This window comes from Chelonia mydas, chromosome 22 (genome assembly GCF_015237465.2).
Source record: "Chelonia mydas isolate rCheMyd1 chromosome 22, rCheMyd1.pri.v2, whole genome shotgun sequence".
Lineage (NCBI taxonomy): Eukaryota > Metazoa > Chordata > Testudines > Cheloniidae > Chelonia > Chelonia mydas.
This window is the reverse complement of record NC_051262.2, coordinates 8,444,607-8,466,908: the sequence shown is the minus strand read 5'-3', so window position 1 is coordinate 8,466,908 and position 22,302 is coordinate 8,444,607. Positions and strand designations below refer to the sequence as shown.

The window sequence follows — 22,302 nt, the reverse complement described above, 5'->3', positions numbered from 1 at the left end:
TTTCCATGGCAACCGCTCAGTTGCTCTTAAATTCTACTTTAAAGGCTTCCCACAAATGTGTCTCGTGACCCTGAAAACTTTTCCATCTCCCTCCTGACTTCTTTCATTTTGTTTTTCAAACATGAGTTATTTGCCACAACCTTGCAGCTTGACTCTGACAAGCTATTGAAGAGATGAGCTCAGAGGGGAACGGGATGGCTCGAGGGGATTGGTGACAGTGCTTTGAAGGCTTTCACCTCTCGGGTCTTCTTTCAAATCTGGAGCCAGAGCGGTAGTGACTGAAAATTGGTATTGTCGGACAGCTCCTTATTATCATGTGTGCAATGACTTGGTGGGCATCAGTCCGGATCCTAGCAGATACGTACTCAGATCTTGACAGCTGTTGTTGCAGTTGGCACTGATTGTGGAGGAAGGGGCTGGCCCAGCAGATAGGAGAAATGGGATGGTGTGGTGGTTAAGATACTCAAATGGGACCGGAGAGATTTGTGTTTTGTTCCCAGCTCCATCACAGTCTTCCAAGGTGGCCTTTGGCAAGTCTCTGCACCTCAGCTCTTTAACTGTAAAATGGGGAGACTAGCACTTGGCCTCACTCCCAGGGGTATTGTGAGCAGGCATGTATGTGAAGTGTTTGCATACTGTAGTGATGGTGGCCATATGTGAATATATCTACGTACATATGGCACTGGACTGGGAACCAGCAATTTGGCTTGTGTTCCGGTTCTGTCACTCATAGAATCGTAGAATATCAGGGTTGGAAGGGACCTCAGGAGGTCATCTAGTACAATCCCCTGCTCAAAGCAGGACCAATCCACAATTTTTGCCTTAGATCCCTAAATGGCCCCCTCAAGGATTAAACTCACAACTCTGGGTTTAGCAGGTCAATGCTCAAACCACTGAGCCATCCGTCCTCTACTGGCTCAGTATATGTGACTTTGCCCAAATGGCTTCACTTCTCTGTCCCTCACTTTCCACATCTGTACACTGGGGGAAGCAGTATTAACTTCCCCACCTTTGCAGGGGGCTTTGAGATCCACAGAGGAGAAGTGCTAGATAAATGCTAAGTAATATTTTAAATATCCATTGGTACTTTTGCTCTCTGTCTCAGTAGTGCATATTTATTGGTCCTGGAAGTTGAACTAACCTCTGAGTCAAGACTAAGGCACAAGTTGTTTGTCAGCCGGATACTTTTCACCTGCCTCAGCTTCATTTCCAAAATACCCAGAGAGCTCTGCTGCTCAGTGGGCTCCCGAATCACTCCATTATTTGTTCTCTTCCGGGTATCACAGCAGATTAGAATGGATGTAATGTGGATTTACGCTGCCCCTCTATTAATCAAGAAAACGCTGAGTGCATCACTGTAATAATGCAAGTGAAACTGTAAGCAAACACGACATTAACGATGCACGGAGCAATAGCGTGTGCGTAGCCTTGGGTGGTAGAACTAGTCAGACATCCTGGAGGGTTAGGATTTGCCCACAAAAGAGCACGGTCTGCATTAGAATGGTTCTCCAAGCCTACCGCTGGTGCAGCTAATATAAGCAAGTCATTGCCAGCCAGGCTAAATTAGTACTAATTTACTAATTAGCAAGTACCCATTGGTACTAATGTGGTGGTTATGCAGCTGTGCAAACTTGGATGAAAAATGCTCGCACAAATAGAGCCTAAGTCAGGAACCCTGCTAAGAAGAACCATTGCCCACCATAATCGTTACTAGCATGGGTCTTGTTGGGTTTCCTTATCCAGCATGGATTGGAATTTTTATGACACTAGCCCAAATCATGCTATCAATTACTCAGGCCTTCGGTATGCTATAGTGTGACTGCCACGTGGTTGGAACAGAGTTAGACGAGAAACAGTGTTTATTGTGTTAGTACCCAGTTCTGTCTCAAAACATTGGTTTCTTTGCTGGGCTTTTGCACTCCTTAATTCAGATCACTGCTTAGATACTGCAGGGAGGCACCTTATACAACAGCATCGGTCAAAAAGAAGGATTTCTAATATCCCCCTATATTTAGTAGTGTTCGACTCCAGAGCGTAGGTCTTGACCCAAACCTACTTGGAATCCAAAGGACTTTGTTCAGAGAATCACCCCCACCGATGATAATACACAGTAGATCTCAAAGTGCTTTACACAGGAGGTCAGCATCATTAGCCCCCTTTTACAGATGGGGAAATTGAGGCACAGAGTGGTAAAGCAATTTGCCCAAGGCCACCCAGCAAGCCAGTAGCAGAGTAGGGAATAGAGCCCAAGTCTCGTGATCTCAGTGCAGTGCTCTATCCACTAGACCACACAGCCTCCCCTGCACAAGAGGGAGGGAGCCGTAGTCCTTGTGTTAGCCAAAGCCCTGTGGAAAGCTTTAGGGTATGGTCCTGACAGTAGATCTGGAGGCTGTATGAGTCCAGTTTCAGGGATCTGACTGTCAGAGGAGAGGACACTGGCCGGGGTCAGTGTGAGGGCAGAGCTGGGGCCTGGTTTGGCTCTGGCAGCGGTGAGTATGTCCTTAACGAAACCCATCTCAATTCTTAAAAATAGCTCGTGTTCAGCTTGGCCTGGAGAAAGGGCTGAAGTTCACGCAAGCTCTCGGCTTCCAGAACGGTTCCATCCATTTCTAACTGCCGCCCATTTCATAGAGCAGGGGACCAGTAGCTTGGGTTTCATGCCTTTTACTCTTTTCTAAAAAGTGCCAGGGGATCTTTCTCTTCTCCCTGGGCAGGAGGGACCTCACTGTGTTGTGTGTTTGAGGAAGTCTCCTCGCCAGCTGGATGGTGGAAAGCATAGAGCACTATATAGCACAGTCCATAGAACTTCCCCAAAATAATTCCGAGAGCATTTGTAATAGATGTGCTCTAGGCATTATTCTGGGGAAGTTTTCTGGCTCATGTTATACAGGAGGTCAGAAAAGATGATCACAGTCGTCCCCTCCGGCCTTAGCATCTATGAATTTAACACCTCTCTCACCAGACGATTCTTCTAAAGGTCCAGCACCCTCCTAGCCCTCTGGTATATAAGAACACGTGCCCATAGGAGACTAGACCCTGCAGACTTGTAGCTCATGGGTAAGCATGCTATTGACTTAGCCGCACTGAAGAAACTGCTGGCCCATCTCTTCGTAGCTTGTCTGCATCTTTTGTGCCCGGCGTAGGCAAGCTATCGAAAGTTTGTTCGAGATTACTTCACTCTAGATAAAGCCTTAGGCCTTGTCTTCCACCGGTGGCACTGTCCTGTCAGTGGGAACTCCCCTGTGTTTGTATGTACATTTTCTTCCACTGGGTACCCATCAACGCAAGGTATCCTGCTTTGCATCCAAGGCAGATGTCTATCAGTGGGAGTTACATCCGTGTAGTGCCATTTTAGATACATTCCACTTCTGGGGCAACTAAATCTGTGCAAACAATCCTTCTGCCCTGCATGGATGACTGCAGAAGTGAACTACGAGGTCACCTTTCTGAAGGAATGCATCCCCAGTCTGCAGGTTACAGAGAGAACCTGGAATTACTTGTGCATCCTGATACACTCCAGACTCCCTGTGAGATTGCACTGGCAAGTCCCCGTTTAACAGACTACATTTCTCACCTGCTGTCTGGGATTGGGCCACCATCAATTAATTTCTTTGCAAATTTAAAAAAAAGAGAGCGAGAAATTATGGATTGTGTTGGAGATTGTTCAGAGGAGATTTGCACCAAGAGGGACTATCACAATAATTAAAAAAGAATAAACTCTATAAACAGAGCTAGATGGGTGTGGAGCAGCTGTTTGACTTGGAATGCTGGGAAAGGAAATTTGGTTAGCATTTGGCATTTGAGGGCCATTCATCTTTGGCTCCCCCTCCCCCTTGGGTTTTAAATCATAAATCGCTTGCCTGGGTAAAGCCCTATTTGCTCAAACATCTGCAGCAGAGAGCACACTGGCAAATCCCTGCAGAGCAAAAGCTGTTAGATTGCTTTTCTATTGGGGTCGTTCCAGAGTAGTTTGTTCTTCTTAAGGAACTGGCAACATCATAAAAAGTTTAATCAGAAGCCAAGTGGAAAAAAAAACAACAACAGGTCGGGTGGGAGGATGTTTCTCTTATAAGCAAGTGCCCTGTAGTCCCTTCCAAGGCCTTGCTAGCAATCCAAGCAAAAATGGAACTAGTCTGTTCCTGGCTTGCCGCCAGGCTGAAGCCTGGCTGGAGCTGGGAAGAGGAGCAGAGGGAGATGCAAAGAGGGACCTGTTCTCTGCACAGCACATAGTCTGAGCAGCTGGGCTTGCACACTGGTGAAATCTGCAAGGAGAAGAGGATATAATCCTCTCCCATAGCAGAGCAGTGAATGACTCACCACTTCTGTTCAACAGCCACGTGCAGCCACCAGGAGAACTGGTCGGATGACGTGGAATCCAGTGCCAGCAATATGCAGATGACACAGCTCTACCTGTCCTTCACCACGGGTGACTAAGGCCTGGGCTACACTAGGGGAGGGTTCGAACTAAGATACGCAACTTCCACTACACTATTCGCGTAGCTGAAGTCGAAGTATCTTAGTTCGAGTTACCCAGCTGTTCTCACGGTGGCGAGTCGACTGCGGCAGCTCCCCCGTCGACTCCGCTTACTCCTCCTGCTGAGGTGGAGTACAGGCGTCGATTCGGGGATCGATTTATCGCGTGTAGACGAGACGCGACAAATCGATCCCCGATAGATGGATCACTACCCGCAGAGCCGGCGGGTAGTGAAGACGTACCCGAAGGCTAAGATTTAGTCACGGCTATTTTTGATAAAAGTCACGGAGAGGTCACGGGCAATAAATAGAAATTCACTGCCTGTGAGCTGTCCATGGCTTTTACCAAAACTACCCGTAACTAAATCTCTACTTCTGGGGCCCCGCTGCTCCGGGGGCCCTGCTCCAGTGCTGGGGGTTGACTGCCCCCCAGCCGCTGCTCCTGGGACCACTCTGTGGACGGCCTCTGGGCACCCCTGGTGCCCCTGCTCCAGCTGCCACAGGACCGTTGCTGCTTGGGCGGTCCCCCAGGACATCCCCAGGACCACTGCTTGGACACTCCCCAGAGCCAGCCACACAGGCCGTTGTTCTGGGGCTCCCCGGAGCCAGCTGCCCGGGGCCGCCCAAGCAGCGACTGGTGCAGCTGGCTTGGGGCAGCCTCTGGGACCGTTGCTCCAGCGCGCCCCGGGACCACCCCCAGGACCGCTGCTTGGGTGGTCCCCTGAAGTCAGCCACACCAGCTGTGATTTCTGAGACCTCCATGAAAGAATCACAGCCTTACGTATGACCATACCACTACTGCCAAGGCCGCCCAGTGCTCGGGTGAGATCAGCTCCTGGATGAAGAACATCGGAGCCGAACCTGAGCAAGGCCAAGGTAATGCTGGTGGGCAGAGGAAAGCGTTCTCTAGTGACGGTGGTTGCAGTGCAGTCTCCTTTGATTGAAAGTACACAGCCACCAGGGGTCAATTCGCTCCTTGGCTGAGAGCACTCCTAGATTCTTTGCTGATGCCAAGCTCTCATATTGCAGCATCCATGAGTGATGCTCTCTACCATCCAGTTGGCTAGGAGACGCCATCCCATCCTGCTGGATGATGACCGGCCTCAGTTATGCGTGCCTTCCTCACTTCTCCGTGGCGCTATGGCAATGCGATCTACCTGGGTATCAAGTCGTCAGTGCTTAGGAAATTCCAAAAGATACAGTACGCTGCAGCACATTGCCTCAGCAACCCGGGCTACCGCCAGCACCTCAGACCTGCCCGCCACTCCTTATACCGGCCTCCCGTAGCATACTGAATTAAGTACAAGGTCTCGATTGTTATCTGCATGGCGCTCCATTGCTCGGGCCCAGGGTATCTAAAAGAGCCACTAAAGCTCAATGATAAAGATCGCAGTTGACCGCTTTGCTCCTCTGGCACAATGGAACTAGCGGCAGTAAGGGTAAAGTTTGTCTGTAGAGGAGACAGCTTTCTCGGGGGCCAGCCCAAGCATGTGGATTGATCTCCCCCAGGCACTAAGGCCCATCACAAACCTCACCATCTTTCGCTCTACGTGCAAGACACTTTTTTTTTACCTGGCTTTCGCCGACATAAACATGGAGCAACGTGTGTGTGTGTGTGTGTGTGGTGTATGTATCATAAAAAAAAAAATCCACAACTAAACACTCCCCTTCACATACATCTCCCCCCAGGGTAAGGATGAGAGAACGAACACAAGACAGATGTAGCGCACTCCTGGGAGGACCTCAGGTACTACGAGGATGAGGATGATATAAGAAGCTATAGAGACTAGACTAGAACCCAGCTTAGCATACTTCACCCTAATGGCTAGAGGAGCATCCCTGGTCCTGTCTCTGTGGGTTGGAGGGTTCACATCACAGCAGCTGCTGTTAAACTTTTCTGTGTGCGTCCCTCTGCCTTAGGACATCCAGTTTCACCTTTGGGTGCTCAAACTACCCTAAGTACCTATTTGAGCCCAGAAATGTCTCCTTGATGACATGTTCAGTCCAAGGTCCTCTCTTCTGCCCGTTCCAAAGGCAAGTGAATGGTACAGACTCAGGTTAGCCCTTTCCTTGCAAATTCCTGTGTTGCCCAACACAGCTCCCAATGGTCACGGTTCGCCACTCCCAGGACTTGCTGGTTTGCCGCAGGGACGTGCTGGCCGCTGCTTCCTGCAGCTCCCGTAGGCCGGGAACGGAGAACTGTGGCCACTGGGAGCTGCGGGGGGGCTGTGCCTGTGGACGGTCAAGGTCAGCAAAATGTCAGCTGCAGGTTGCCCACCACTGCTCTAGACCAAAGCTCTTCTGGAAAGAACAGGAAGTGAACTTAGTTTTAAGGACAGTGGCTCAGCTTCCCACCAGGGAAATCGGTGGGAGTCAGGCGCCTACGTACCTTTGAGAATCTGGGCTAAAGATGTTTTGCTTAGGGTCTGTCAAGCCCACCCCACTTCCTAGGTTTCAGAGCCTGCGCAGCACCTTCAAAGCACTGTCCACACAGCTACCTTAGAGCACTCACGCAAGCCCCCCGGCCTTGGGTGTGTACCCGTAAGTGTATGTCTACACAGCAATAAAAAACCCATGGCAGTGAGACCCAGAGCCCGGATCAGCTGGGCTCAGGCTGCAGGGCTAAAACTAGAGTGTAGACCAGGGTGGGCAAACTTTTTGGCCCGAGGGCCACATTGGGATGCAAAACGGTATGAAGGGCCAGGTAGAGAAGGCTGTGCCTCCCCAAACGGCCTGGTCCCCGCCCCCATCTGACCCCTCCCACTTCCCACCCCCCGACTGCCCCCCTCAGAATCCCTGACCAATCCAACCCCCCTGCTCTTTGTCCCCTGACCTCCCCCTCCTGGGACCCCCCCAACCACCCCCCTATCCAACCCCCCCGTCCCCTGCCTCCCCCCAGAACCTCTGCCCTGTCCAACTGCCCCCTGTTCCCCATCCCTTGACTGCCCCCCGCAAACCTCCGCCCCATCCAACCGCCTCCTGCTCCCTGTCCCCTGACTGCCCCCCGGGACCCCCTGCCCCATATCCAACCCCCCGGCCCCCTTACCATGCTCTTCAGAGCAGCATGTCTGGCAGCTGCGCCGCCCGGCCGGAGCCAGACACGCTGCCGCGCTGCCCTGCATGAGCACAGTGTGCTGCCCGCCCGGCGGCCTGGCTGCGGGGGAGGGAGAATAGCCGGGGAGGGGCCGGGGGCTAGGCTCCCCGGCCAGGAGCTCAGGGGCCGGGCAGGACGGTCCTGCGGGCCATAGTTTGCCCACCTCTGGTGTAGACATTCAGGCTCGGGCTGGGTGTCAGAGCCTGGGATCCAGTCAAGCCTGAATGTCCACACTTCTTTTTTTTTTGCCCTGCTGACCCAAGTCGGCTGACACGGATTCAGGCACGGTGCTGCGTGTCTTTCATTGCTGTGTACATGTACCCTGCGTGTCTAATCAAGTTCCTGAATCAGGATTAGAAGAAAGCATGTCTTCCTGGGAGCGTTTACTGTGGTCCTATGACAAATATCTGACACTTTGCACTGAGTTCCACGACAACTCGCCTGGACTAGGTTCTTGGAATTCTATTAAGTTTTGCAGTGAAACCCTCCATGACCTACCAATGCATAACAGTGAACTTCTGTTTGAAAAAGCCATGGTATCCAGAGTACACAAGAGGTTCCCATTCATCGTCCTGGTGGAAGCAGGGACTTTCCTAGAGGTAGTGCCATTAAAGCATATACCGCTGAACTCCAAGTTCGCCTCATAAATAAGGGTGACTTTTACCTGGCATACACCTGAACTTTAATAACCTGAAATATATTCTGGGCTGGCGAGGCAGGAGCCTTTAACACCATTTTAGTCTGCTGTCTTGGTGCTTAATGCCATAGCATTTTAAGCATGTTTTTTGGCTCCACTGCTTCCCGAAGTGGTTTTTAACTATATTTTAGCAGCCTAAGCTGTCTCAGGCAGCTAAGAAACACTTGTTGCTGGAAATAATGTTTACCTCAGTAACATCTCTACATCATTGTGACATGTTTAAACATTAAAAAATTGTTTTGTATTTAGCTTGTTTTTAAATTGGAGCAAAAGCATAAATTTTGGATGGGGGGAGCTTGGCAAGGGTGGGTTTCTGTGTGCATGTGTGGTTTGTTTTTCTTTTTTGCCCGAATAAGTGATATGAAATATTCCAGGTGAAGCATCCAATGACATTGCAGTCTGGAGAGCTGGGAAGCAGCATTTTTTAACATGCTTTAATTGCTTTTTGCCGGGGCCAGGGATATTTATGGGTTAGGAGATTGCCAAGTTATTTATTAGATGGAGTATCTGGGGATAGACTAATATAAATCACTTAGGCTGGTATTGAATATACCAGACACTCAGTAATTTAAAAAGCTTTAATAAAAATGCTAAAATATGAGACTTGTCTTTAGCTGTAATGAGACTCAGTTATCATGTTTTTATCAGTGATTTTCAGCCTTGGGGTTTTTTTGGTTTTTTTTTTTTTTTTTTTTTGCACAGAGCTGGAAAATGAGGACTTGACCCCCTCCCTGTGTCTGGCATTCCACAGCATCTGGCCCCAGCCTTTGATCTTGCAGGCATAACCGGTAGCACTTAGACATCTTGATTTACGGGTGAAATATCAGAAGCTCTTCCTGAAAATCACATGAACATAGGGAGCTCTAGGTCTGGCCATCAGGCCTCCAGGGCCAGCTATGGGAGTCTAGCTCTGCAGGGAGCATCTCTACATAGCTGTCGCCTATGTCCGAAAGGCATTCTTTCTTTCTGTGTACCCTAAGCTGGAAGGACGTTTCACTACATGCCCATGCAGCCTGCGTTAGCCATGTAACGACTGTCTCAGCCCTTTTGTTTTCTACTTCAGAGGCCTCCCTGTTATCACAGACCCAAACTATCCATTCTAGGGCAGATGTTGCCCTTTTACTACCCTCCCAAGCTGTCTTCAGCCTCGCACCCATGGGCATTTCCCTGCTTGATCAGGCTACCCCAGTGACTCACAGAATAAGCACGCCTACTTTCTGCTCTGATTTCATCCCACATGGAGATTTGGGAGCCCACGCCTTTCTCATATAAATTAAAGGCAAAAATAATTCTCTACTTCTAGTCTCCTTCCCCCTCCATTAGATCTTTCCCAACGGGTCCTGTGACTAACGCTGCTGGCCTTTGGCAACTAGGGAATGGCTCAATGCCTCTAGTCTTGATTCGGATTCTCACATCCCTGCTACTCCAGCTCTGCTCACACCTGTCTGCTGTTGGCAAGAAATCACCATTCCAGCCTGCAGAATGGGAGCGGGTGGGGTGGGGGGTGATGGAGCGAAGAGAAGGCAAGGAGGCTGCAGGACACACGAGCTGAAAGGAATCACAGAGGGATAATAGGGTAGGGGAAGGAGAGAGAAAGAAGTAGCAACAGGAAAGAGAGGGTCAGGACTAAGAAAGAGGAGGAGGAGCTGGTACGAAAGCAAAGGGGCAAGGGGGAGTTAGTGAGACAGTGGAACAAGCAGGTGCTAATAGAATAGGAGTGAGGTGGTAAGGCCAGGCATTAGATGGTAACAGGTGCTTTCATCTCTAGGTCAGTGGTTCAGATCCAGCCCAGGTTAATGGCCAGAAATGCCTGCCCTGCGTGAAATGAATTTGCCATCCTCGGCCCATTTCTGAGTGTGCATGTCACAAAAGCACCTCTGTGAAATGCATTGGCCAGCAGGCTCAGCAGAGGCTAAAAGGGGAACAGACCAGAAAGACTCAAGTTAGGGCGGGAGGATGTGGGGGGAGAGGATTTCCAATCTCCGGAGCCATCAAGCCAGTACCTTGCCCAACGGACACTGGAAAGAGAGCCAAGGGAGATGCCAGGGGAAGGATGGGCAAGAAGTAACCCCTTCTTCTTCAATGTGTAACAGACTCTATGCCTTGTGCACATTAAGATGAGGGAAACTGTGAATAAGGCTATAAATAAACGTGCCAGGAGATGCTCTGGAAACAATCATTATAAACCACCAGAGCAAAGCGCGAGTGGTTTGTGATGTCATCAGCATCATGGCATGTATTTATATCCCTATAATTCATAATTATTTGTTCTCATTCCCTATCATCTCTCTCCACAAAATACAACACAGGGGCGAGACGCAATCATAAATATAACAGGATCTGAGCTGACATGACATGATATAAAGCAGCAGGGTTCTGGGTGCTGCTGCCCAAGGGCGGGGATTTAGCTGTGCACTGCATAATGCAAACCTCTCGGCAGACTCGCCACCTCAAAGGAGTCTGGCTTTCCTAGGAGTTAGGTGTAACCAAGCTCAGGGCCCCGCTGTGCTACGAGCAGTTCATATTCAAGAGACAGTCCCTGCCTCAAATAACATACCATGCGAGGGCTAGATTGTGGAGCTTACACGTCACCTCCTCCATGCAGGATGGATCACAGTTACCTGTGCTTAAATGGAAGTTTATGTTCCATGTAGGCCTGTGTAATCCTGGATAACCTTCTTCATTTAAATATAAACCACAAAACTATTCAGTCATGCCATGCTCCTTATACAGTGCCTTTAACAGACTTCAGTACTGCCCTGGCAGAGACCATTCATCCTCTCCTTGAACTAGCTTCTTCCTCCCCTGCTTTATGGTGGGAGCGAAAGATACCAAGGACATAATCACTTCCATAGCAACCAGCTGTGAAGGCGCAAACAGGAGATTATGATTTCAGGTGGGGAATAAACAGCAGAGACACAGATGAATCCTTGAAGAACACGTTTTCACGCCAGTGTCCTTTGTAATAAAGAGCCAGCGAAGAGAAATACAGAAAATTTAGGATGGAGGGGGCTGAATAATTTCCTCGTCGGATGTTTTTCAGCTTGCCATGAGATGTCAGCCATCCTTTAAATCTGCCAGGCTTTATATCGCCAGCAGCAGAGTGGGGAATGAAAACTAAAGATCTTTCCCCGAGCGAATTCAAGGCATTGTGAACAGCTCTCTAATTCTTCCTGCTCCCAGCAGTTGAGAGGGGAGAGTCAGAACTCAACCTCCACATGGCAGGAGATCTTCCCTCCAACCACCCGCTGCTTTGCAGCATCACAGAATGAAGCTTTCCTAAATGAACATTTTGAATAACCTGCCTGGTTAGCTAGGTGCTTGCCTTCATTGCTGTAGTGTCTGAGGGGCCCACAAACTTGAAGGAAGTTATCCTCACCAGCTCCCTGTGGGCAGAGCCATACGGGCAGACTGAGGTCCAGAGAGAGAAAGCATTGCCACCCCCTGAAATGTTACCGGGAGTCTCGCCATATTTGGTGATTTACTTACAGCCCCAGCACCGGGATTATGGTAGGGACTCTCGAACAGAAAACCCCAGTCCTCATGGTTGTGAGGAAAAGCTTGAAATGTGGGCACCCAAAAGGGCTCAGAAACCAAAGACACACACAAGACACACTCGCTCCCTTTCTCTCCAAATGATGCTTCAGCTTCCTCCTCTGTACAACTCTTGGCCTTTCTGAACTTTGGGGATTCACAAAACAGGATTAAGGCCCCAGTTTTCAAAAGTGGCCTTTAAGTCTGGGGGACCCCATCTTGGGCTGCCCAAGTTTAGGGCCTAATTTTCACATGGAGTGGCTCTCAGCCAGGGGTATGCGTACCCCTGGGGGTAGGCAGAGGTCTTCCAGCTCTCACAGGATGTTCCTTGGAGCTGTGGGTTCTTAGCACCTTTGGGCGCTTCAGGGTTGGGCATAAAACATCAGGGGTCCCTTCTGAAAAATTTGTCCTGAGTGACTTGCCCGGGGTCAGCCAAGGCATCTGTGGCCGAGCTGGAAACTGAGTCCAGTGCTTCACTCCAGCTCCCTGGCTCCTTTTCTGGCCAATCTCTTGTTTGTTTATTTGGATTGCTACATAATTAATAACCTCTCCAAAATGTCTAGGCGCTCCTGACACCACACGTAGGTAGCAGCTTATCCCCTAGAATTAGCAGGGCAGAACTGAACCAGTTACTACCGTGAAGCCTTGTCTACTTCAGGACTTCCCTCCCATCTAGCCAGGGTCTAGCTGGGACCACCTCCTCCGCAGCAATATGGAAAGGGCAGGGTGGTTACCGCCCCTCTCTCAGCAGCCTCACCTGACCCCCACATTGAGAAACTCTGCCCTACAAAATTCATTCCACACAGCTCAAGCCCCATTTTCTTCAGCTACCTCTTTAATAACTGCCACAGTGGGGACTGAACCAGCGACCTCCAGAGTTTAAAGCGTGAGCTGCTACAGCTTGAGCTACAGAGGTAGTGTTGAAAGACTTGACAGTGCCCTCCCTTAAATCAAGAGGGCTCAGCCTTGGGTTTCTCTGGGATAATGTTTTGGACATTGTTTCTTTAAGAGGCGTGGAAAACAGAAATGAGGCTTGCTGATGAGAGAGGTGGGTCTGGAAGCAGGCGAGCTTTGAAGTGTGGTGCCTAGCTGCTGTGTTTGCTGGGCGAGACATGAGTTTGCCATTAGGTGCATAACTTCATTGCAAGCCTCTTAGAGAGCCAGGCAGCGATGAATAAAGGAATGGCTTTGGTGTGCTCAGATCATGAAGGAATGGGGATAATCCCTGCATGACCTCAGGCCTAGGCTGTGGGAAGAGGTCTTCTGGGGTGGTCTCCACAACCTTAGGACTTGTGGTGGTGCTGCAGCCCTGGACTCCCAGCCAGGAGCGTGGCACTGAATCCAGGAGCAGGCAGGCTGCAAAGCAGACAGGGCCTGAATTCCCAGGGCAAGAAAGGAGTCACATAGCTGGTTTAGAGGTAACAGCTGAAAGGGATTTGAGTGCTTTTTCTCTGTGAATAGCTGAGGGAGGTGGAAGAGGATGGGGGCTCTGGGAGGGGAGAGGGTCATCTGAAAAGACCATCTCAGGCTTTCCATTTTCAGGTGGGTAGGGTGGGGAATTGTGCTACTCCCAAGCACTCATTCTATGGCAGGGAGGATACCAGGTGTCTGAGGTCCTGGGCTGTGTCCCATATCAAATCAGTAGGGCGTGGTTTGAAAAAAAGAAAAACCCATCCAACTCTCTGCATGGACAGAGCTACATCAGTAACCGCCTAGACATGGACAAGGATTTAAAAAGCAAGTTGGGAAATTTAAAAATTTACAGACCTGGGTTACAAACCCAACAGCAAACAGACAAGGCTCATAAGCAGCAAGAACAGCACCTTAGAGCAAGTGGGCTGAGCATTTAAAGAAAAAAAAAAGACCCAAATCATAATTAGGAAAAGGGTGGGAGGGGCAGGGAAAATCTTGTCTTCCATTCCATCTCTTTCCCCTTTCTTAAAACACCATCTGCGGACTGTAAATCTTGCAGGGCACAAGCCTGTCTTCCCACCTGTCTGCAAAGCACCCAGAGTGCTTGTGGGTCCCATGTACCACCCAAAGGCAGCAACTGTGGCTAGCACTGTAAGGGCCTGATCCACAGTGCATAGAAATTCCACTGACTTCGATGGGCTTTAGATCAGGCCCTAAAAGCATCCCAAGGGGTTATATTCTGCCAGGAAGAGATCCCTGGGCCAAGCTGTGAAATCTTGTTCTATGGTGATGAGATCAGGAGGCTTGTTTCAGGTTCATCTCTGATCACTACAAAATTTGCTTTACGTGATGAGCCCAGACAGGTTTCAGTTGTTTAAGCTAATCCCTCGATGCTCTACTGAGCAATGTTTGGTAGCAGTGTCGTGTTTATTTGTTGTAGTAAGTTGACTGCTCTATGCTATTAAAACTTTGCAAAAAGAGAGGGCATTTCAAACCGTGGGAAGTGCAAACCAGCTGGATGCAAATGGCCAAGCTCCTCCAGTGTCCAGCACGTCTCTTTTAGAAACCAGGGGTACTTGGAAAGTAGGAGGGTTCTCTTCTGGGATGGTGGAATATGTCAGTGCTTTGGACTGTGGAATGAGGCTGTAGCTCCTGAGTGGGGGCAGCATTCATGAGGAGGGCCTTTGAACAGCTGGCATTGCATTGACACTTCAGTAGAGACGTCCCAAGCGTAGTAGGGGAAGCACTAGGAATGTGGTTTGCGCCAATCTCTTTGAACCTGCATAATTCAGCCCTGAGCCACTTCAGACGTGCTGTACCAGAGTGGAAGGCTTGAGATTGCCAAGCATTAGGGATCCCGCCGCGTGTATGTGCATGGCAGAGCATTGGATGAAACACAGTTCTCATGAATTTCTCCTCATTCTCTCTCCCTCTCTCTCTCTCTTTCATCTAGTTCCTCCCCAGATTATAAACATCTCATCAGACATCACGGTGAACGAAGGTAGCAGCGTAACTCTCATGTGCCTGGCCTTTGGGAGACCAGAGCCTACGGTGACATGGAGACACCTGTCTGGAAAAGGTAAGAGGATGCCTTCAGATGGACAGGGGGACTTCGGGCGTCTGCGATGGTTCTGAACAGATACACTCAAATGCAGTAGGGGACTGGCCACAGGAGGGATTGCTCAGTTTTTCTTCCTGTGTATTTCTCTCTCTATGCACCTTTGCCCTTAGTCCTTGGTTCCTGATAGTGTTCCTGGAATTGTAGTGAAGGAATGGCACCAGGAGTCAGGACTCATAGGATCCGTGTAGGGCTCTGCCTGATTTGCTGCGTGGCCTTGGGCAAGTTACTTAACTCCTCTGTGCCTCAGTTTCCCCATGTGTAAAATGGCCATCATGGAACTTGCGTGGGGCTAGTTACTTAACCTTGCTGTGCCTCAGTTTCGTCAACTGTACAATGGAGATCCTGGCACTTGCCTACTTTTGAGGGACGCTGCAAGGTGTAAGTGATTAATGATTGTAAAAATCTTTGAGGTCTGTGGGTGAAAGAGGCTAAATAAACACAAAGTCATAAATATTTAGATGTTTGTTTCCTGGGTGAAGCTTCCAAGCTCCTGCTTAGCAAGCGGGAGGGATTCGCTCCCATAATGGGGTGAGGGACGAGGAGTTATTATTCATAACAATAATAGGCTGCATGTTGCTAGCCCCTTCTGTCCCAGCATCCCGAAGCATTTTACAGACACTAGTGAATGAAGCCCCACTATCCCCCAGAGACACAGTGTCAGTGCCATGACCTTCATTGTACAAAGGGGGAAACTGAGGCATGGAGCGACAAAGTGACTTGCCCAAGGATACACACAAAGTCAGTGCTGGGGATGAAACCCTGGAATCCCAATTCCCAGTCTTCTGCTTTAACCACTAGACCTCACTCTTTGCTTAGAACTCTGACTGTCGGGTTGTTTTACAGGTTGTTTTTCTCTGTGTATTCATAAACCTACTGAATATTGTACTTCTGTGAAGCTTCCCGGTGGTACCCAGGGCTGGGTGGCATCTTGCTAACACCTGCTCTTAGTGTGTGTGTGTCTGCCTGTTGTGGGTGTGCTCCCCAACAGCACCGGTCATGGCAAACCCTAGCCTCCCCTCTTGGCCTTGCAGGCCCTGTTGTCACAGTCCGACCCCGGAGGCCTCTGAGCATCTCCCTGGACTGTCCAGCCCCTGGTCCGCTGGACACTTGCAGTATTCATTGATCCGCTGCTTCCAAAGAAAGAGGACAGCCCAGCTTACCAGTTCCACATTAGATCACTGCTCCGCTTAAATCACAGCACTTAAATTAGTTTATAGTGACATCAAGTATACCATTATTTAACAAAGCACAGAGATTCAAATTGTAGCAAGTAGAAGTCTTGGAAACAAACGATTACAAAATCAAATCAAAACACGCACTCTAGAGCCTAGATTTAATTAACCAGATACTCTCTTGTCTAGTAGAGAATTGCTCGCCCAAAGTCCCTGCAGTGCTTCACAGCCACGCTGGCTGTGAGCCTTCTTTCATGAGACGTGAATATGGTCAGTTTGCCTCCTAGGTCAGGGGTGGGCAAACTATGGCCCGCGGGCCACATCTGGCCCGGCCTCTGAGCTCCTGGCCGGGGGGGCTTGCCCCCGGCCCCTCCCCCGCTGTTCCCTCTCCCCCGCAGTTATGCCGCAGTGCGGGCAGCACGGCTTGTGCCCGCCCACCTCTCAGGCTTTCCAATAAGCCTGTCCTGCCGCTCTGAGCGCCCTGGTAAGGGTAAGGGGACGGGGGGGAGGGCAGGAAGTCCCGGGGGCAGTCAGAGCACAGGGGGCGGTTGGATGGGGCAGAGGTTCGGGGCAGGGGGCGGTCAGAAGACAGGAAGCAGGGAGGGTAGTTGGGAGGGGGGGTCCCAGGGTTTGGGGGGGACAGGGAACAGGGAGGGTTGGATAGAGGGTGGGGCCCTGGGGGAGCAGTTAGGGATGGGGGTCCTGGAAGGGGGCGGTCAGGGGACAAGGAGTGGGGGAGGGATGGATGGGTTGGGGGTCCCCGGGGTCCTGTCAGGGGGCGGGGGGTGTGGACAGGGGGCGGGGCAGTTAGGGGACAGGGAGCCGGGGGGCTTGGATGGGGTGTTTGGTCCGGGGGGGCGGTTAGGAGTGGGGGGTCCCGGGAGGGGGCAGTCAGAGGACAAGGAGCAGGGGGAATTGTTCTGAGGGGGGCAGTCAGGGGGCGGGGGCCAGGCTGTTTGGGGAGAAACAGCCTTCCCTACCCAGCCCTCCATACCATTTCGCCACCCCGATGTTGCCCTCGGGCCAAAAATTTGCCCATCCTTGTCCTAGGTGAAGGATTCCGTGTGTTGCTTTGCACTCCAAAATATACCAGACTTATCCTTTGTCTTTTTCAAAAACAGGTAACCCCTCCCCCCGCCGCTATTTGTTTCTTCCAGTAGAATTCCTTTCTTGTAGATTTTACTCTCTCAATTTGCACCTGGCTCAATATGCAAATAGGCGTTTGATACACAAGTGGCCAGACAGGGAGATTGGTGTCAGTTACTTCCTGCCTGATAGGAACATCTCCAGGGTACGTCACCTCCTAGTGATCTGCCGTAACCCCAAGACCTGAAGAACATCATTTTCAGTATAGGTACATAACTCCTTAAACATTATCCGCCCATACATTTTGCAGTGATTGTGACGACAAGTGGGAAACTGACTCTCAGCAGAGACCTCACATGCCACCCTTCAGTGGACTGTTATGCAAATATCTGACCCAGGGATCCTTGTACAACCTTATGCACCCTGTTTCCTCTGCAAGTTGGCACCAAGGGTCACAACCACCAATGTGAACACTGAGAATGTATGTGCACATGTGTAATGTGTAAGTTGACATCCACGCATGTGCGCGCACACACACGCACGCACGCATGTTCTCCAGTTACTCCTTTTGATGCATTGGGCTGTTAAAAATACAAGCAATCATGGGCAATCAACACGTCATGTTGCTTTTGTACCTTTGACATGGCCTGGCAGCTGCATTCACTTTACTATGAATCGTGAAGCATATTTTTTTAACAACAGTTCACACCACAAGACGCACCGTGTCTTAGCACAGCGGGAAACCGAAGTAAAAGGACATTGCCATTTCAGAACTCCTGTAAGTAAAGGGCTAATAGCGCTGACTGGAGGTGATGTATAGCGTGAATAGGAACTGTACAACCTGCATCCGCCCAGCTCGGCTGAAGTATCTAAAACAGTCCTGACCTGCAGTCCAAACCTTGCTATCCTGGCCCATCCACCTCTGCAGCTGCATCTCATCTCTTAATGTGGAACATAATTCTCGTTTCTCCCCCAAGTCCTGAAATGGAAGCTGTCCGGCAGTGACCGATGCAGTGTCTTTGTGTCATGTGTTTGACTGCAGTATTTGACTGCAGCACACTAATGTTGGCTATGTCTATGCTGGCGATTGAATGACAAAACGTTTGTCCTTCAGCGGTGTTAACCCCCCGCCCCTCCCCAAAAGACACAAGTTTTGCCGTGACAGGTGCCAGTGTGAACAGTGCGTTGTCGGCAGCCGACAACTCAAATGCCGCTTGTTGGGGGTAGACGTTTTTTGTCGGCAGGAGAGCCGATAAACAGCTGCTACACGATGCGACTTTTAGCGGTACGGCTGTGGAGACGCGGCCATGTCACTAAAAGCTGTGTAGTGTAGACAGCCTTTCTCTCGTAACTAAGCTTAGGTCCCAGATCTCTCCAGGCAGGGTACAAAAGACTTGTGCTGAGACTCAGAAGATCTGGGTTCAAGTACCTCCTCTTCTCCCTGGGTGATTCATGTCACTGCTCTCTGCCTCAGTTTCCCCATTTGTAAAACAGGAATTCTAATATTTCCATTCTTCTAACCTTTGTCTTCTCTATCTAGACTGTAGAGTCTTCAGTGAAGGGGCGGTCTTTTACAATGTCTCTGTACAGCGTCTAGCACAACGAAACCCTGGTCTTGGTTGGAAGCTCTAGGTGTTATTGTAGTACAAATAATCATCATCATCATTGCAGGCAGTGGTATTTGCTCAGATCCTGCAGCAGGAGAATAGGACCCCTGCTTGTCAATCCCCATCTCCAGAGAGGAAAGGGGGGGCTAGTTCATGGGTTAATTGAGCTGTTTTGCTCTTCCTCCTCCTATTACTGTGTTTTTCAGGCCAGAATGCGGGCGGGTGGATCTGAAGCTTTTGGAGTTAGGAATGCATTTGATATTGATGCCTGGCTTTGGGTATCCAGTAGGCATTAAGAGGCAGGTACGCAGCGGCAGGGGAATGCCTCCTCTCCAAGTGAATGCTGCTAATGGCAACGTTGTCTCACTTTCAAACAAAGGCCATGGCCCAAGGTCAGGAAGCCCAAAGAACCTGATTCTGATCCCGCTCACACTGGTGTAAATCTGGAGTAACTCCATTGACCTCAATGGAATGATGCCAGGGTGACACTGATGTAAGAGAGAATCAAGCCTGGTTCTGTCTTCAGCGGTTCTTACTGAGCGTGACCGAGGCTACAATCGGCCAGTGATGCCCAGATGATGTCTCCTCGACAGCTTTAGCAGCCTCATTGGGGTAGCGTGGGTGGATTTTAAAAAGACTTAGCATTGCACTTACATAAGCTAGTTGGTTATATCAGCTAGTCAGATCTCATGCTTCTGGATGAAGCTGATTGCTTCAGGAGTCAGGAAAAGATTTCTTCTTCTTTATCCCCAACGTTCCATAATTGGCCAGGTATCTATACAGTGGGATGGAGCAGCAACCTTGTTTTAAAACACTGGGTCCTGACCACTGCCAGAGCCTTGGTATTGAGCTAGTTGGACCAGTGATTCACTGACTCCTGAGTTCACATTATCTACTTTATTTGTACTCACAGATGCTTCACAGTTGTAACAAAGTGCTTTCTGTATAGCTAAGCGTGAAGGAGGGAGACATACATTAACAAGGTGTGTGGAGGCTCAGCCACGTGCATGAATCTACATGGCTAAATCCGTCCCTTTCCAGTGCTCTGAAAACTCGTCAGTAGTAATACGACTGATACAGTTCTTAGATATGCTATGTCTATAAAGCCAAATTCTGGCCTTGGTTATGCACCCCAATGGCTTCCTTAGGGATGTACTGGAAGGGAGTCTGGCCCAATGTCTGTTTAGTTGTTTTAGCTGTTTAAGTAGGTTTAGTTCTCATAAAAGATGCTATAGTGACAAAAGTTCCCTGTTTATCTAAAGAGCATCAGCAGTGTGGTATGGTGTTCCCCATGACATCCTGCCAATATGTCTCAGCCCTTCCCTGGCAGAACTCCCCTATGGGTGAGAGAGGAATACAGCCTCCATGTCCCATTCAGGGCTGGTCACACTGCTGTGACTGTCAACCAGGGGCTGTAAGTGCCAGTGTTTTTTCTGCTGTAGACCAAGAACTGGACTGATTCCCTCAGACCCCCAAATGTTCATCTGGGGACAGGTACAAGAACCAGCCAGTCTCTTAGAGGTGAAAGCCTCTGTCTCCTGTTACCGATAGTGCAAGCAGAATTCATTTCTTACCGGTATGCTGCACCAGCTAAAGGGGGGAGTAGAGCCCTGTCCTCCAGCAGGGCTGCTGTACAGACTCCAGATAGGAGATGCTAGATGCAGCTGTGTGGAAGGGCTGGGGGCAGGGCTAGGGGCAGTACAGCCACACAGGAGGAGCTGCCGGCATGGGGCCGCCTGGTCTGCTCCTCCTGTGTCTTTCCAGTATGGCGTACCGGCGATAAATGTCTTACTGGTACGGCGTACCGGACCGCACCACCATACTTCCCCACTGCGTCTTACTGAACCATGGAGCTGGCGTAATTCTTGCCATCCTTGTTGAGAACGGAGCAGGTGAAAACATTTACAGCGAAGGCACCTGATTTACTGTGCACTGCAGACAAAGGCCTCCCTGCCACTGACGGGAGCTGCCAAAGCCATACGTCCATCTGCTGCTGCTGACCAGCGGCCCAGTCCGTTTGTGCTGGCGGTAACACCCGCTTTTGCTCGCTCCTGGCTCTCCTGCAATGCTGCTCTAAATCTCCTAGCTCTATTCAGTCATCTCTGCTGTGCCTCACGGCAGCCCTGCACCTGCTCCCCAGCTTGCTTTGCATCGAGACCAACCCTCCTTTTAGCTCTTCCCTCCTAAAATGTCAGACCGGATCTTACAGACATGTGCCGTAAGCGCATGGCCGTGCAGTATCTATTCCAAGCACCGGCAGGATCCTCTTTCTCTTGGCTCTACTTTATTGCAGTATTCAGGGCTCCTGCTTAGCATAATAGGTTTGTTCTTTCATCTCGTCACTCTGTGACTGACCATCGTAAATCACCTGCTTCTCCTCAGAGACAGTATCCTACCAGACCCTACTTTGGCATGTCTGACCTGTATGTATCCCCCCCAATCGCCCATGGAGAATATACTGCCAAAGATCGGGTACTTATTACTTAAACTGCCAGGCAGATCTGGAAGTTTTGGGGCCAATGGGATTGAATAAGGAGTGAGAGTCAACACAAAATTAGCCCATCCCGCCATGGTACATATGTGCATAGCGTAGGTGGAATTATGGGAATAATGCTTGCCACGTAAATGAATCATGTACCAGAGCATGTATGACGAACATATCAGAAACATAGTACATATACCATAACTGTCAGGACTACATTTGTACAGTATGTGTATTGGTAGCTATGTTACATGCTTTTGGCATGAATTGTATACATGTGTTGGCATGCTTACTTTATGTAATTTGGAACAATTGCTACATGCATTTTGGTATGCATGTCGTACAGTAAATTCCTCTCAAGTTACACCAGTGTAAATCTAAAGTAACTAATAGTGTTATTTACCAGATATATAGTAGAGGTAAACTGGTGTTACTTGAGAGAAGAATTTAATGTATGACACACATGTCAACATGCAAAACATGTGTAAGACATATTCCAATTTATACAAAGCACCTGATTCATGCCAAAGGCATGTAACATATCTACTGACATATGTACAGCATAAACACACAACAAAACATTGATAATGTGTAGCAAAACGTGTATTATATATGTACAGAACCACTACTATCTGCACTAAAGCATAATCAGTGCAAAACACAATACATGTAACAAGTGCGGCTGTATAATACACAAACCAATTTCTCTCTGCAACCAGTGAAGAAAGACATCTTTACAAATGCTTGAAATCCCCAGTATGTATTTAGTTGATCCTAAATACATATTTATATAAGCCTGAAGATCTTTTTGAAGGCATCTTGGCTTCTGGTAAATGCTTCCACTCACTTTTTATAGACTGTACATGGAAAGATTTAAAAAATCATAAAATCATAAAAACCCAAGGAACTGAAATACAGCATTGAAGTCACGATGCAAAGGGAATGCTGGGGATATTCCAGGGTCAGACTGACCATCAACGCTCAACTCAGCTGATATCTTTATCTTTTTTTCTTTTGTTTTTATGGCTTTTATTTTTTTAACTCCCTGTCTTTTGTCCGTTTCTGTCCCAGCCTTTAAACACAGAGGCCTTCATTTTCTGAAGGGCCTAGTGATCGTGCATGT

General features: G+C 49.4%; 1 protein-coding gene across 4 annotated transcripts in view; it reads left to right on the top strand.

The window, feature by feature from the left end:
- Positions 1-22,302, top strand: part of OPCML (opioid binding protein/cell adhesion molecule like) — a 702,725-nt gene that overhangs the window by 602,050 nt on the left and 78,373 nt on the right. For all 4 annotated transcript variants that reach the window (XM_007066975.4, XM_043533935.1, XM_043533936.1 and 1 more), the window contains one exon: positions 14,665-14,790. In XM_007066975.4, the coding sequence (XP_007067037.2) occupies positions 14,665-14,790 (126 nt within the window). The remainder of the gene's footprint in view (positions 1-14,664; positions 14,791-22,302) is intronic.